We start from the raw sequence: 17,318 nt of genomic DNA, 5'->3' as shown, positions 1-17,318 counted from the left end.
GCTGGGTGGGGCGAGCTGGCATCCGGCTGCAGGCTAGAGCCCAGCATGACTACATTGGTGGTTAGCTTGGTCTAAGGCCAGAGCAATGAGGTTGGGAGGAAGGCTGTGGCTTCACTTTGGTACTCTGCGGTTTGACCATCTGTACAGAGACGCAAGAGACAACATCTCTCTCCTTGCTCCCCCCTTCCAGAGTCGATTCAGACACGGAACAAGGCAACATTCGTCGTCTCTCTCTAATAAATGGCATTTTTAGAGAGCTTTCCCTAAATGATAAAGCGCTGACAAGACCGCACCTGAAGCATGGCATCTCGGTGACAGAAAGATGCGGACACGTTGCAGGGAACACGGCGGGGGCGCCTTCGAGAGCGCAGAGGTTGTTCCGTCGAGAAGGCTAATTGAGGAGGAGTGGGAGATAATTATAACATCCGAAGCATGCAGAGGTACAGAGAGAGGAGATGGATGGGCAGAGTAAGTATAGGGAATGAGTTAAAAAAGGAACATTGACGATATCAGGGAAGTCTGTCTGATAGCGAGATTCATTAGACCGCGAGAGTCTTGCATGGGAAGTGGCAGCAGGCTCATCACTTAGGACATTTAAAATGAGACACCAGCATATCTACTGTGGGAATCATCTCCCTACTGGCAGGGGAGGTTCAGGACAAGGCAAATGAGCTTTGCATCTCTAATTTCTATGTCTGACATCATCAGTGTCAACAGTGGCAATCAATCATCGAAGAGCACTTTTTTTTTCTAAATCCATGTTTTCATTAGATGCCTCATTTTCAAGGGTGATTCATCAGCCCAACCACATATTTGCCTTGACCTCAAATGTGTCCGTACATGGCTGGAGAAAAGTGTTTCCTGAGTACAGTTTACAGGGGAAAAGGACATTTGTGTCCTTTTCAAGATATGAGATTATAATAGGCTACAAAAAAAAAAAAAGAAGTTTGTGGCTTCTGAAGCCATTATGCATTCCTGGAAGTTGAGGAGGCCTTGGGGTTTTGTTGGTTTTTAGACATCTTTCCCTTTTCAGGACAATTTGTTTGCAGTGTGGGTATGTGTGGGTAGAGAACCAGTAGGTATTTTGGGGGGGGGGAGGGAACAAGGTTAAAAATGGCCTAGTTATCTAGCTGAGAAAAAAAGCCCATTGCATCTGCAAGTCACTTTCTTTTTTTAAAGAGTTAAAACTTTGCTAAACGTTTTGAGGATACAATATGAAGTCATGATGCATCTTATAAAGAAATCAACTGAAAAGGGCATTTCTTGTTTCCACAACCTGAAGAGCACATGCAGCATGGCATATTGCAGATTATTATACCCATTCTCTTGCTTTACGGCAGCTTGTGTCTGGAGCTACAGGGAAGCTTGAGTTTTGTTGTGCACAAGATACAGCCAACGCTCCTGGTGTCTTGAGGGTGCCTCTATTTTTGTAGAAAGGTTCAGAAAACAGAGAAACTCTGAGATAGTCAGGATGGGACCGCAGCATTGATCAACTGTGCTGTGAAACAGGGGAGTTTAAGGGGTCACCGTTGTAAGGGCCAATAATTGTTGCCATGCCCATTGGTGAAGGGTTTTTAGCACGTGTTGCATGCTAAAGAGGGAACTAATCACCCGGCTGATTATAGTTCTTGCATGAAATTCTTGGAGTAGACCCTTAGATTAAACTGCTTTTCTTCTCTGTTTCTCTGACCGTACTTGTGCCCAGCCTACCTGTAAATTATGCTGCTACACTTGATCCCCCCTTACCACGCTATCAGCTCAGGAAGTCAAGAACAAGTTTACTTCTTTCAGTTACTTTCTCCCCAAACCGGACTGAACAAACGTACTAGACAACGGGCCACGTTCTGTTCTCGGTTCCACCGGTGTTTCTAAATCCAGAGAGACTGGGCTCATTTCAGTGGTGTTGCTCTGGATTAGCACTGGAGAAACCGGGATCAGTGGTTGCTCCGCACTTTGAGGGCACAGACAAAACTTTGGGGAGGGCGAAACCAGTTGCTACATCAGCTTTTGTAAGAGAAGGCACATTGTGTTGTTTTGCCGGTAGCACTGTCAAGGTGTGTGACACTTCCCTGGGGGGATATGTTCCTGTGTTTGCAGCCTTTCATACAGATACGGAGGTGATTCTCCCTTGATCAGCGATGACAGCTGTAGGAGGCATGAGTTCCTTAGCTGCTAGGTGAAAATACTGATTAACTCTTAACTCAAAGCATCTCCCACCTGCTGCGCTAGAAACATGCAAACAGTACAATTTCCTCTCCCAGTACAGACGCTCACACTGACTTTTCTAATAAATCTGTCCCAATTGACATTTCTTTGCTTGCTACTTTTTTCAAATGGAATGAAAAAGCACTCCTTGAAAACTTTCCAGTTCCCTGTCTTTGCTAAAGCTTCCTTTTAAAAGATGAATACCAGCAGGTTTCCTTTTATTAATCAAATCATTAATATTTGATTCAGCCCCTGGAAAGACAATAGATTATATCAATTGACAAGTGAGAGGATTACCTTCCAAAAACGATCATGGGATTGGAATAGTTATGCTGTGATACGCTATGGATAAGGTCATTTTGTTTGGCTTTGAAAGAGTTAATCCTAACCTCTTCGCAGGGGTGGTTCTTTGGCTTCATTTTTTCTAGTTGACATTCACTTTGTGAACATCATGCCTTTTTTCTGGACAAAACAACAGATTTTGTAGGAAAAAATCTAAAGAGTTTAGCATACTAGCCGTGAGTCCAATGAACTCTGTTGAGCTGGGTCCTGGGCTGATTTGGGGATGGAGAAGCAAAGAAGGAATCTGGCACTTTAGTAAACACTGCTTATAATTTTGTCTCTTAAAGCAAAGTCCCCATCAAGTCATTTGCAAAGCATTTGATAGCCCTGAGGGCCCATCTGCTTCAAATTAATGGTGTTTATTGTCTTTGTTTCTAGTCCTCCAGCTCAGTTTAATCAGTTTAAAAAAACGTCTTGTGAGTTTAATGAGGAGCACATTCAAAGGGCATGTTTGGTTTGTTGTTCCCATGCACACCATATTTTAAAAATGATATTGGCTTTTACTACTCTTTTGCATGTTCCTCCCAGTTTCTTAAGCATGCAATACCAGGCTTCTTGCCTAGAGCATCTTTGGAGAAGCATCTCAACACTGGAATCAGCAGTCGAAATTGTGTGCAGGCCACAGGATTTAGGGCAGGAGGTTATATAAATGTGAAACAAGATTTACTGAGGAACCCGTGTATGGAAGAATGGAAATACCAGCGAGAATTATAAATCACAAAGTCAATGCAGCAAAGCTTACAGTGCCAGTTTCCCCCATTGGGTGCTTTTCAGATGCAACCCAGGGCTCACACTTCAACTCTTGGCTGGATCTACACTGGCACACGTTTCCTTTGGATGCAACTCAACGCTCACAGCAAAAGGAGCAGATCTGCTGTCTGGGTGGCTCCACAGCCACAAGTCTATTAATGCAGGGTCATTACTTTACTGCTGCTCTGAGAACATTAAAAACACCACAGCCCTTTGCTTCCATGCAAGAGATTTCGTGACTATTTCCATTGTTTTGTTTTTTTTAACCAAAACATTGTGTTTTGATACTACTTTTGAGCATCAGGAAGATGGGTAGAGGCTATTACATGAGACTGCCCTCAAGCAAACTAATACTGCTGAATCCTCACGCCTGAGTCCCACAAGCTCTTTAAAGCACCAGCTCCTGGAGTCATCTGATTGTGGACGACGCTCAGCTGGTATTGGGGGGTGGAGGAGGGGAATTCAATTTCTACCCTTTCACAGCTCCCAGAAAGTTTGAAAATGTGAAATCTCAGGATCTCAGTACGGTAAGTAGAAAGAATCCCAGATCTATTATTTATAAATATTGCAGCATTAAAGACAAGCTCAGAGTTTGATTTTTTTTAGGTGGGCCTGACTCATGATTTTTGAACTCCTGGCAGTACCGGGTGACCTAGAAACACATCATCTGATTTTAATGAGAGTAAGATTAATGCAGCTGCGTTAAACTTAAATTACAATCTTGCTGAGGAGGGAGGATTTTCTCACTTTGCCCACCAACTCTCTCCTGGGTAGACTAGCACATTATGAGTGTTACTGGTCATTACCCGAGGGAAGGACACTTATTTGGCACAAGGAGATCTTGTGCGTTAACCCTGTCCTAGTGTCACGCTCCTCCCATAAGGGTAGGGCAAGGGTGAGACAGGAGGGAGCTTTATTGTTGCTCACCTATGGGTATGTCTGCAGCAGGGACCGTGGTGTAGACGTACTTATGCTGCGGTAACGTAGGTGGCTTGCAGCCTCGTGTTGGTTGCACTGAGATCCCTACCCAAAGACCTAGGTAACATGTGGGCAGGGAGCCGGTGCTGGGCTCCGTACTGCCATAGGTAGTCCCCAAGCTGCGTGTGTCTAGCTAACGCAGGTCTGGCTCCGCTACAGTGCAGTCATTGCAGTGTAAACCTAGATTAAAATGATGCTGGCATACTGGACGAGGCGACCCCAAGATATGGAAGGGATCACATAGGTTCAAACATGCATTGCTACAGGAGACGAACAGAAATATTTCTTGGCTTGCTCATATGACTAGTGACCAGTACCAGTTTCTCAAACTCTCTTCCAGGCCTCCAAGGAGCAACGAGGCAGCTGGCCCAGCTCAGCCCTCCCCAATACTCTCCCTGCATTGCGGTAAGCATTTCCCTTGGGTGCAGCTCAACTCTCAGAGAAGACCCACTGAACAGGGGATTGCATGGCCACATGCCTATTAATGGACCCTCGTGACTTGCCTGCTCTGAGAACAGGGCTAGGCAATATACAGCCTTGCTGCAGGCCATGAAGCTTTAGGGGCAGTGGCAGAAAAAGAAAAGACGTGGAAGTAACTTGCTGAGACATTTATCTCCCTGGTAGCCTTATGGGCTGCATCTTGGACTGAAAACTTACTTGGGATGGATGAATGTCGATGGATTTTTTAAGTCCCATCTCTTTTCCTGCCCAAAGGTTCCTACAAATTTCCCCTCGGAGGTCCACAGCCTGGCGCTTCTGTCAGCGGAGCCGCTGAGGATGAAGGCGTCCGAATCGAACATGAGGTGCTCAACGCTCATCACGCAGCTGCTATGGGCTTGCCAGGTACCGAGCAACGGAGGCGTCTTCAGGGACCCCTGAACACGGGAGAAGGAGAGATTCAGGGAGCTGCACGCGACTCCACACACAACAGTTAAGCTGCCCCACAAAATAAAGCAGTATCCACTTCATTAAAATGGAACAGAGGACATAGGGATGACCTGGCCGGATCCAACTTCAGCTAAGTTTTTTTCATGGGAATGATCTGTTTTGTTGCACTAAACTTGAAAAAAAAAGTGGTTGGGGAGATGCACAAGAGAATTGTCCATGCATTATAATCATGAGAAAACCCCAAAATGCGCAAAACTCACCTTATATTGATTCATGCCTCTTTCTGCTGAAGAAGTGCAGCCTTTGACCTGGTGCCCAATATGCTCGGCATAGATTAACAGAATATTTTATACACAATCTCTTGGCGTAATGGTAGAAGGGCAGGGGGAAGCTGGCTTCACTTGGGCACGTGAGCAAGGGAGGGCTGGAGTTGAAGACACGCATGGAGAACAGCAGCCCTGAGCCACGCACAAAGGGCATTAAATATGCAATCTCATGTGGAAACCTCCATTTCCCTGGCTGTGTTTTTCCCCTCCAATATTGGTTTTACTCCTGTGCTTTCTCTCATTATAGCATACCCCTTAGGGGAAGGCTGCAGCTTCATTTGCTCCAGAAAATGCCTCAAATGCTACACTGCATAAATCATAGTGAATAGCACTATATGACCTGTACCATGAAATCCACTGGCTGTGGTGTTCAAGATCCTCGTACTGCTCGGAGTAACTTGTTTATTTAGGAGGCTTAATAACTGCATTACTTGCTTTCCTCACGGGCTGTATCTATAAGCTCAGCACTGGATATTTGTATTTCAAGCAATCCTGGTGCTCAGCTCATTTTATCAGCTGAGTCAGCAATAAAGGAACACAGCAGAGGCTGAGCTGAACTAATTTGGTTTGTTTCTGCAGGCGAGATGGGCTTTTATCTCTCTTTTTTTCTCCATCAAGGGTGTTTTAATCATATAGCACGTTCAAAGCATGAAGCAATCTTGCAGTCCTGCTTGGGTGGGTGAGCAACTGTAGCCACCACATTGATGGAGATGTTGCTATGAACTGTCCCGGGCCACTATTCACAGGCACAAAATGAGAGGAGATCATGTAAGGAGGAAGATGGGGACATGAGCGCCTGGAAGGAGTTTGGAGATGTGGGTACAATTCTTTGCTTTGGGAAGGACCTGGGGGAAGCCATGCTGGGTGCATCTACACCGCAGCAATGGTGAGCTCAGTCTCCGCAGGGAGGCAATAAGCCTTGTCCAGTCATTTCTGCTCCATGCACCAGCCCTGCAAAGGAGGCAGTTGGGGTGCTCTGGGGTTGTCCTAGGCCTCTGCTCTTGAGCATGCCAAAAATGCAGGCCTTGAGTACGGTGCTAGGGGTGTTGTCACGGCTTCATGTCCCAGGATGGCATGTAGGGCTTATTTAGGGTGGCCATCATAGAGGAAATTCCAGTTGTCCTCTGTCCTCTATTGATAGCAAACCCAACGCCTTTACATCCTCTATTTTTCTCTTCGATAACATGGGCTCGCCAGCTACTGACTAATGGAGGCTTTCATCCACGCGCCTTATACCCAGAACTTTTATCTTCCCTTCTGAAGAGTCCCCATGTGCAAAAGAATATTAACTAATTTTGGTGGTTGTGGACTGGTTACAATATACTTTTAAAAATAGATGGGTGCAGCTGCAGTTTTAGCTGCACAGCATGCGTGGGCATGCCCTCGCCCATGCACAGGTATGGGTGGTCTCTTGAAGAGAAAATTAGAGGACATAAAGACACCGGGTTTCGTATCAATCGAGGACAGAGTAGCAGAAAATCGGACCGTCCTCTATGATGGCCACCCTAGGCTTATTGCCTTAGTGGTGTGACTGAGCTCCTTGCAACCATGATATTATGTCCTTCACATGAATGTGACCTTGCCCTTAGGAACTAGGGCGCCTATACACATGCTCCGAGGTGGAGGGGGGGCACTTTAATTAGAGCCGCTCTAATTAAAGCATTCACAGCGTCATGTGTGTTCACTTCAAAATGGTGGTGGGGGGTGCTTTAACTAAAGCTCATTCAATGAGTTTTAGTTAAAGCGCCCCTGCTGCCATTTTGAAACGCGGGGACGCTGAATACACATGACGCAGAGGCGCGAATTAGCACTCTCCAGCAGACTCAATGAATCAAGTCCGCTCCAACGCGTGTGAATTAGTGCATCGGTGCGTGATTGTTGTAGCTCCAGTCGGTCTCACACAAAAGGGGGCAAATCATCTGCTTTCCTCGGCCCGACAAACTCTCCGGCTGCCCAACGAAGCCTCCCTCGCTGCTGTGCCACTAACGAAATTCGGTGGTTTGACCGCTGGGCTGTGGCCATCGCTCTTACCAGGTGCTGGGGGGCTGGCGGACCCTCCTTGGGTAAATGGCAAGATGCTAATTATGAACTTTCCAGGAAGCTTCTGCCAACAGCTCGGTTTGGCGTCTCCAAACTTACTGCCGCTCCAACCGTTGGCCTTGAACCTTCCGGAACGTTTCTGCCAGACCTCTGTGAGGTCGACCCCTTCCGCCAGGCTGCTTTTACGCCCACGACGTGGCACAAATCGTTCCTCTGAGCTGCAGTGAGAGCGTAGCCACAGGAAGTGGTCGTAGTATCCTGCACATGTGTGTAGGCATGTGCAATGCAAAGCATTTTAAATGCCCAGGGAGGTATTCATACCTCAGCGCATTGCACTCAGTAATAGGGGTGATTTTATTATTTCTTTATCATTTTTCATTATGCATTTGCAATAGGCTGTTAGGTAGGTAGGAGGATACGTACCAAAGAAGTGTTGTAAGGAAATGACGGTGTCAATCCGATCTGGACAGGATAACACACACACACACACACGTGCATAGGCGAGGGCATACCCACGCATGCTGCACAGCTAAAATTGCAGTTTGTACCAGTCTATTTTTTACAGTATATTACAACCACTGAAACTAGTTGTCATTTTTCTGCACATGGGGACTATTCAGAAGGGAAGATCAATGTTTTAGGAATAAAGCGCAGCACGGAGGAGTTTTTTAGGACTATACATTCAAAATTACTTCCCACCTGCTATTAAAAAGATGCATGGACTCTTTGTGCCCAGAATTAAACTACGTCCTTGGCAAGCAAAGTGCCTTGAAAAGACAACTCGCCGGGTAGAGTTAGGAAGATAAACAACAGTACATGGATGGGGCGGGGGACCACTTTGTTCTTCGGTGCCCAAAAGACTGGGAAATTTTATGAAGTGACTTACCCGAGTGCTAGGAGACAGCCCATAACCCGAAATGTCCCAAACTTGGATGAATCCTTCTGTGTCTCCAGACACAAGAACAGTGTTTATTAAATTGGCTGCCAATCCAAGAACAGAAGCATCCACTTTTGTGGGGGCATAATAAAAACCTGAAAGAAGAAGAAGAACAGCATCTTCAGAAGTGCTTAAGTGATTTAGGGTCCGAAGGCTTAGGCTGTTAATGGCCTCTCTCCCACTGAAACGCTTAGGAGGAAGGTATATAAAAACCTTTAAAAAGGGGATGTAGAGCCAGATTTTTAAATGACTTGGGTGCCTAAATTCAGTGGCTGCCAATGAGGTTTAGCTCCCAAGTGTCTAAATCACTCTTAAAAATGAATGTCAATTTTGACAGTCACATATTTTTTAAAGGAAAAAAAATCCTTTTATGTTATTAATATCATACTAAATTATTCAAACGGTGCAAGTTATTAAAATCTAATTCTATTGTCAGCAGTACTGCTGTTGATTTACTGCTTGAACTCCATTCACTTGAATAATGAAACGGACAATTTGGTTTCACCATCTGGCTACTTTTGTTAAACTTCACTTCTCGGCTCTTCTCTTCTTACACAATATTTAGATTGTGAGGACTGCAGAAGGCAAACAGTTGCTCTGCCCTTGATTTTATTGGAGTGAATTCAAAATGCCGGTGCCTTTTTTCTATTGATCTTCATTTCAACCGGAATTTACCCACCAAAATGACCCCCTGTGCCCCAAACCCTAAATACTGGACCAAAATGGACCCGACATCATCTCTTTATTTAAACAAAGGAGAAGTAACGTGGTCCAGTCCTCTTTGCACTGTGCAAGTTTGCTTCATTAAACAGTTCCCCGGTGACTATTTGCTAAAGAGCCTGCGTGTACTCTTTGCCTCCCACCTCGGCCTGTCACACTGCAGATAATGTTGAATAACAGAAACATCTTTTCTGTACCACAAAACTAACACTGGCAAGCACAGACCTCCTCTCACCCTCTCACACCTGTTATAGCAATAAGAAGTTATTAAGTTGGGCATGTATCTAGGGAACACCTGTTAGAAGGATACCAGTTTGACTTGAATTGAAATAGAGCAGCTATTCTATGGCGATAGCGCTTGGAAGTAGTTATTTTTTTCTCTTTCCTCTAAGAACGGGATGCTTGCTTCCACTGAAATGATGGGGGTTTGGGCAGTTCATGCTTGAATCTGCTCATGCTCTAAGCAATGTCTTGATTCTTAGTTCCCAGGACAGAGGATATCCGATTGCTGGATGTGTCCTGAATTTATGTGCCAACCACCCATTGCCATTGATTTTGGGTGTCCAACTTGAGACCAGGAACACCAGGGCACTGAGAAGTAGCACCGAATCCCTCACTGTCGTCAACCAGCTGGGAAAGTTATGAATCTCCTGACGTGTTTCATGCAAAGATCCAAAAATCCCACTGCTCTTCAAAGACAACATTGGCCTAAATGGCTTTAGGAGAAATCTAATGTCATGGAAATCAATAGAAATATTGCTACCGACTTCAGTGTACCCAGGGTTTCACCCGCGGTGTGTAGGCTTGACTCATTTTACTGGTAGTCAGCAATGAGAGCAGTTAATCGGTTTGCCACGGGTTTCATAATCGCTCACCATGTGCAATTACTGTCCCCTGGATTACTATTTTCCACCCATGAACTCTGTGCTCTCTTTTATGCTAAGCTAAAATTATCCCCTTCTAGTGAGCGTGGCAGTACACTCAATAGCACTGTTCATTTCCTTTTTTGCATGGTAATTGCTTTTATTTTTCCTGGGTGTAGCTCAGTGCTTGCTTTTTGCTTCTGACTTCTGTAGATTTTCTCTCCCAATTTGGATACTAAAATAGAGAGTTGGAAAAAAAAACTCCATAGCTAAACATTGGAATAAACACTTTCCTAGATAAAGGATTAGCATGTCCTGTTTTTAGAGGGAGTCTTATATAATGTTTGGAAGCTTTTATATCCAGCTAGCATTTCAGTTTTTGTTAATAACTTAAACATTTTCCATTTTTTCACAGTGACATTATCTACAGTCCCAGTAACTGTGATGCTGCACTGTACAATGGAGAGAAAATAAATAAGCATACTGAATAAAACAGAATGGGCTAAAATGCATATCTGTGTTTATACCCGGGAAGAGCTAATTCTTCTGGTGACGCTGGCGATGGTTTTCCTTTGACTTCAATGGGGTCATGACTTGGCTCAATGTTTCTCAGTAGGAGTATGGTTAAAACATATTGCCAGCTTTATTTCAAAAGAGAAATCTGGGTTGGCTAAATTATTTAATCGGTGATCACATTAATTACTATCCATTTTTAATAGTCAGGTATTGGTTGCAAGCTCTTGGGTATCTTGTTCCACCGAGATAGCATCAGCTTTAGGCACAGGCAGGAGAGATAATGGCTACTCCAGGAAACGGTTGTTTATAGGGAAAAATATGTTCTCCAGCCAGAAACCATTCTGACCACAAGTCCCTTCCTGCTAAATAGATGGGTTTGGGTGGTGTACAATTCAGGATGGCAAAAGCAGAGAGGAAGAGAAACCCCTTAAGACCCTCGGGAATAAAGGAAAGAAAGGGATAGGTTTTATTGAAGCGTGTGCTGGGATAGAAGAAGCAGAGAGGTACTAGACCAAGAGCATCTCTCTGCTGTACCCTGTTGCCTAATTAATGATCTGGAAACATTTACAGTCTATGATAGCCCTCAACTGCAAAGATGATAGTGTCTCTCCTTTCTCCAGCAGCAAAGAAAGCTGCCTCTCCAGCCTCTTGGCCCATGAACTAAGAGATCTGGAGGAGACATATCTCCAGACCTGCAGGTAAACCATGGCAGACCTTGAGCTCCCAGCTAAGGCAATGAATTTACAACGAAGGCCAATGGTATCATTTCCCACTGATTTCAGCAGAGCCAGGATTTCTCAGCAGGCTGCCAGGGTGGGATGTGGTGATACCCACAACCAGCTGGAGATGCTGATTTTCAGAGGTCAGTCTTACCAAAGTCTTGTCTTTCTCCAAAGACACTCCACCAGTGAAGAGCCCCTGCCTCAGAGCTGATGAGGACTGCGCTGTCTTTTAAAATACCATCTGTGCATCGATGCTGAAGAAAGAAGAGTTTATCCACTGGAGGATGTGACCTAAAACACAGTGAAGATGACATTCAGACCACCCATAACCATTTGTTTTCTCTAAAATCTACTCGGCAGGCTTAAAAATATCCCACTTTTTTTTTTTTTTTAAAGGATTGGTTCCCCCCCCCCCCACGAATCACCTACCACTGGCCCTGAACCATAAATACATTGGTGTTTTTGGAGTACCAAGCTTTTCCTGTGGTTCCCTACTTCAAACAGACCTAAAATTAAAAGCCAAGCAAAAACACATTTTTAATTAAGTTCTTCAGGCTGATTTGCATATGACAAACCCCAAAATAAACATCCAGCTCTCTGGTTTGGCTATAAGCATGTGAGCAAAACTCTGCCCTGTCTTCCAGGTTTGTACTGTGGGCATCAAAGTGATGGCAGCTAGAAGCCCAGTCCAAAGCAAACCCCAGCTAAGACTCTGGGACTAAACTGGTGGCAGGGGGGTGGATTGCTGTGCTTCAAAGCAGCCTGACTGGTGTCAATGGGTTGCTGTACAGCAAGTAGCAAACTACCCCCGTGGAGCTCAAAGCAGATTTTGGCACTGGCTTGGGTGAGAGACAGGGCAGGAAGAGCAAAAGGGAGCTGCACCAGAGAACCAGACCCAATGTGTTTAATACGAGACAGATTCTCCTGCCTCTTGCAAAGCTCAGTCCTTGAACAGGCCCCGTGCAATAGCATTGCACTAGCAAACAGCAGCACGACGCCGCTTGGGCTCAGCTATGCCAACTATGTATTACGGAAGGTGCCACGGCTCCAGCTAGTCTAGATCCCATCCCAATCATATGTGCTGGTGGCAGCAAAGTGGGCGCCCAAGCCCTGGGTAGCCCGTGGAAGTGTGGATGGACATCCCCGCTCCACCTTACTCTCCTGTGTGGTTCATACTGCACGCTATCCATCAGAACAAAGTCATCGCAGCACGGACCAAGCCCACGATGGCTGGCCTTGAATTAATCCACACACCCTGTGCAAGGCATCTCCTCTCAAAGCTCCCACTGACATCAGTGGCTTGTCAGATTAGCCCACAGAGCTATGCATCCCCAGCTGGGGAAGTGTGCAGATGTAGGATTATTTAGGTCTGAGGATTATCTTTTGACAGATCACAATTCAAACCTGCGTGCCCACCTCCCCCCTCCATGCAGTAATAACACCCATCACTGGTACAGCTGTTTTCATCTTCAAAGCACCTTGCAAGCATTAATTATGCTTCAGACGGTGTTTAAGCTGGGAAAGAAACCTTCACAGGTTGCCTGGCATGCTGATGATCTCAGATGGAGGAAACAATGAAGATTCCTGAGGTTGAAGCACCTGGTTTTCAAATGTGTTATTAAAAGAAATAAAACACCAAGACAAGCAGGTTAATCATGATCAGGAAGATAAACAAGAAAAATGCTGGGAAGTAGAGGAGATGCCAGCAGTTTTAGCACTGAGACTGTAATAAAAATGAACTCTTTTCATTAGAAGAAAAATGTGTAACTTGGAACCATGACAACTCTGTAACATCCAGCCATGCACATTAACTCTCAAGGCCTACAGTTTCATAAATAACGCTCCATAAGCCATTTTAAAGCAAATTATACCTTTTGCGCGGTGTCTCCCTGAGGTAGAGAAATACTCTCTGAGATTCGGTGTTCCACACTATAATTTCTCCATCAAAGCTGGCTGTAGCAAGGAGCCCAAGGGCAGGACAATAGTCCACAGCCAAGATGTCCTCTTTATGTAGTTGGCCACCCTTCCAGGAACAAGTTGCAGTGACATACAGGGCCTATAAGGAGGCAAAGAGTGGATCCCGGCTCAGGATCTGCTGATGCGGTTGAGCCGGTAGATCGGAGCAAACGGAGCACAGCTGCAAGTGTAACTTGCCCATGAATGGGTGTTACAAGTCCCCTCACTACCACCCACAGAGGATGGGTCTTTGCAGCCTCCTTCAATAGTTTCATGGGGTTTTTTTACCACTCACCCCTGTTTTAGGCCCTGTTCCCCCTTCCAAGCAAGGATCCCAGTGACTTTGATGGTGTTAGTCCAAGGTCACTTCCATGGATGTAGCAGACCAGCATTCAGTGTTATGAACTATCTGAAGCCACTTCCTTAATACCTCCTCTTGCAAACACCCTGGCCCTGTGCACACTCACCCCAGGCTCCCAGAAATGATACAGAACGATCTTGCGATTCCATCCCGCTGCCAAGAGGGTCCGACTCCGCAAAACCACAAGTCCTGTGACCTCCGCCTCATCCACCACCTCCAGCTGGTGCATGTTGTGGCCGTTCTGAATATTCCAGACCTTTGGGGGAAAAAAAGGGAGAATGCATCCAAATATTAGCACGATCACATCCAGGCATTCACGTTAGCCAGTGAAGGAAAGGCACAAAAATGACACGCAGTTTCTGCCCCAAACCATCAACAGGCTAATGATGGACCCTCCCCGACCTAGCTTCGACTCTGTGAAGTGACAGCTGCACGGCATCCGCTGTTGACTGCAACATCCTGCTCCCATAAGAAGCTTGGTAAGTCCTTGGGGTTAGTTTCTACAGATGTCCGTGCTAGCATGGCTGCACTGCTATTAGCCCCGAGCCTGCTAGTGTCAAGCTAGGTCAGGTGTATCCGGGTGAACTGCAGTGTAGATGTGTCCTTTGACTTCAGTGTTTGCACGTGCAAAACCATTGGGGTGATCTGACAGGGGTTGCCCCCCCAACCAGATGCTGTTAGCAAGTTGCAAGCTTGGTAGAAAGCATGACCCAGGCAGGTGGCTTATTAACCCCTCTAAGATAAGGGGAAGGGGAGAGTCACTCTGGACAGGACCTCAGCTGAAAGCTGAACCATCCTGGGAGGGAAGAAACTTTGAAAGCAGCCACACATGAAACTTTGGGCTGAGCTCCTTAGGCGAGTGCAGTCATGCATTGTAGCTTTGACCTGCTACAGCTTGTCTGTACTGTGCTTTGAGCAGGGTGCGGAAATTGCCTGCTCCCAGCCCTGTTTTCTGGAAATGAGAGCGCAGGTGAAAGACTGCTGCTGCACGATCGATATTTTCCTCTTCCAAGAACAAACCTTTATGGTCCCATTCCTCGCCGCAGTAATCAGCCTGTTCTGGGAGCTGTCGAGGGCCATGCACGTTATCTCTTCATTCCCATGGGCATTGCTTATGACGAGGTGTTTGGTACCTGTCTCCACATCCCACACAGCAACAGAAGAGTCATCACAGCCTGTCACCACCTGCCAGGGGAGAGAGTCTGTTTTGAAATCATCTGCTTCGGCATCACTTTGCATTTTGTTAACAAAGGTATCCCCGAGAAGAGAACTAGAGCTGTGCCACTGTCTGGAACAGGATTTCACCTTCCTCGGCTGGCAGATCAGCTCACCCGCTTACAAAGGGTTACCCAAGAGAGCCAATATCGCCACTTTAACTCCTCCTTGATGGAGGTGATACCTGGTTTAAGGGAGGTCTGCAACTTGCCCTGAAATGATAGAAGGATATCATGGAAATCACAGTGTGAGGTCCTGCCTCATGAGGGGCCAGTGCAAGATGTTCTTGGCCATCCATCCATTGTGTTTTTTCTCATCCAGATGGCAACTGCTCATATCACGGTTTTATGTTCATCGAATCACAGAAAACAAGGGTTAGAAGGACCTCGGGAGGTCACATTTAGTCCTACCCCCTGCTCAAAGCAGGACCAGCCCCAAATACATCATCCCAGCCAAGGCTTTGTCTAGCTGGGTCTTTGAAACCTCCAAGGACGGAGATTCTGCAACCTCGCCGGGTAACCCGTTCCAGTGCTTCCACCCTCCTAGGGGGAAAGATTGTCTTAATATTGAACCTAAACTTCCCTTGCTGCAACCTGAGCCCATTGCTCCTTGTTCTGTCACCTGCCACCACTGAGAACCATCCAGCTCCTTCTTTGTAACCATCGTTCAGGTAGTTGAAGGCTGCTATTAAACCCCCTCTCAGTCTTCTCTTCTCCAGACTACATAAGCCCAATTCCTTCAGCTTCTCCTCAGAAGTCACATACCTCAGCCCCCGAACCATTTTCATTACCCTTTACTGAACTCTTTCCAATTTGTGCCAATCCTTTCTGTAGTGGGGGGCCCCAAACTGGACACAGGACTCCAGATGTGGCCTCACCAGTGCCAAACAGAAGGGAAGAATCACTGCCCTTGATTTACTGGCAATACTTCTACCAGTGCAGCTCAGTATGCCATTAGTCTTCTTGGCAACAGGGGCACACTGCTGGCTTATATTCAGTTTATTGTCCACTGTGACCCCCAGGTCCTTTTCTGCAGAGCTGCTGCCCAGCCCGTCAGCCCCAGCCTGCACCGGTGCATGGGGTTGTTCCCTCCTCAGTGCAAGACTTTGCAATTGTCCTTATTGAATCTCATGAGATTTCTTTTGGTCCAATCCTCCAATTTGTTTAGGTCAGACTAAATCCTAACTCTACCATCCAGTATATCTACTACTCCTCCCAGCTTGGTGTCATCTGCACACTTGTTGAGGGTGCACCCCATCCCATCTTCTAGGTTGCTGATAAAGATACTGAACAAAACCAACCCCAGGACCAACCTTAGGGCACTTCACTTGATACCTGCTGTCAACTAGACATTGAGCCATTGATTACTACCCTTTGAGCCTGATAATCCAGGCAGTTTTCTGTCCACTTTACAAATCCATTCATCCAGCCCGTACTTCCTTAGCTTGCTTGCAAGAATGTTGTGGGAGACCATATAAAAAACCTTGCTAAAATCAAGATATATCAAGTTCATTCTTCTCCCTGCATCCACAGAGCCTGTCATCTCATCGTAGAAGGCAATCAGGTTGGTCAGGCATGACTTGACCTTAGTACATCCATGCTGACACTTCCTAATCACCATCTTCTCCTCCAGGTGCTTAGAAATGGATTTCTTGAGGATCTGCTCCATGATTTTTCCAGGGACCAAGGTGACACTCATCAGTCTATAGTTCCCTGGATCCTCCTGCTTAAAGATGAGCACTATATTTGCCCTTTTCCAATCATCTGGAACCTCTCCCAATCACCAAGAGTTTTATCTCATGGAAGATTGAAGTTTATAAAACTGAAACAAAGTCAATTTTTCCCTGTTCATGTCCATTACATTTCTTGCTTTGACCAATCAAATCAATTCTTATGTCCTATGAGTTGCATAGAACATACTGTACTTATTATGCTATATACTGAATAAAAATTATTGGTGTGAAGAAGTCAGGCATGGGATATGTGAGAGTTTATGGTGTGTGAAACTGGGGAGCACTTCAAAAACACATATAAAAAGACAGACATTGGCCTCCTCTTTACTCATGTGATTGAGGAACATTTTAAGGACAGGCAGATGTCAAGCTGGCAATGAGCTTTCATTTCATGGTTTTGAAAGGGGTGTGAAACTTGAAAACTGAAGACCAAAAATGGCAGAGCAAAGGAGTGGCATATTGGTGGATGAGAAATTTGAATGAAGTAAGAAGGGCTGATGGCAAAACAAAGTGTTTTTGCAACAGACTGAGTGAGAGGATGAGTAATGGTGGGAACGCAGACAAAACACCTGGGCCCAGAAGAGTAAACTGTGGGGCACACAATGTAAACTGGGAGCAAGGACCTCCTGGACTCCTGGAGAAGACAGATGCTGATGTCAAAGGTGCTGTGCTGCAATCTTTAAGTGCCATCACACTCAGCTTGTGACCTTTCTTAGCTAATGCAATATTAAGGTACTGGTCTTCCATCCCTTCCCAGCACTTACGGG

At 45.8% G+C, this 17,318-nt stretch overlaps 1 protein-coding gene across 2 annotated transcripts in view; it reads right to left on the bottom strand.

Annotated features, from left to right (window-relative positions):
• The window catches only part of LOC102570190 (WD repeat-containing protein on Y chromosome), a 44,118-nt gene that overhangs the window by 14,791 nt on the left and 12,009 nt on the right, over window positions 1-17,318 (bottom strand). For both annotated transcript variants that reach the window (XM_019494378.2, XM_019494377.2), the window contains exons 11-16: window positions 14,625-14,789; window positions 13,711-13,860; window positions 13,159-13,343; window positions 11,439-11,578; window positions 8,416-8,561; window positions 4,933-5,150 (exon numbers count right to left, since the gene is read on the bottom strand). In XM_019494378.2, coding sequence (XP_019349923.2) covers window positions 4,933-5,150; window positions 8,416-8,561; window positions 11,439-11,578; window positions 13,159-13,343; window positions 13,711-13,860; window positions 14,625-14,789 — 1,004 coding nt within the window. The remainder of the gene's footprint in view (window positions 1-4,932; window positions 5,151-8,415; window positions 8,562-11,438; window positions 11,579-13,158; window positions 13,344-13,710; window positions 13,861-14,624; window positions 14,790-17,318) is intronic.

This window comes from Alligator mississippiensis, chromosome 8, assembly GCF_030867095.1.
Source record: "Alligator mississippiensis isolate rAllMis1 chromosome 8, rAllMis1, whole genome shotgun sequence".
Taxonomy (NCBI): domain Eukaryota; kingdom Metazoa; phylum Chordata; order Crocodylia; family Alligatoridae; genus Alligator; species Alligator mississippiensis.
This window is presented reverse-complemented; position numbering and strand designations above follow the sequence as displayed.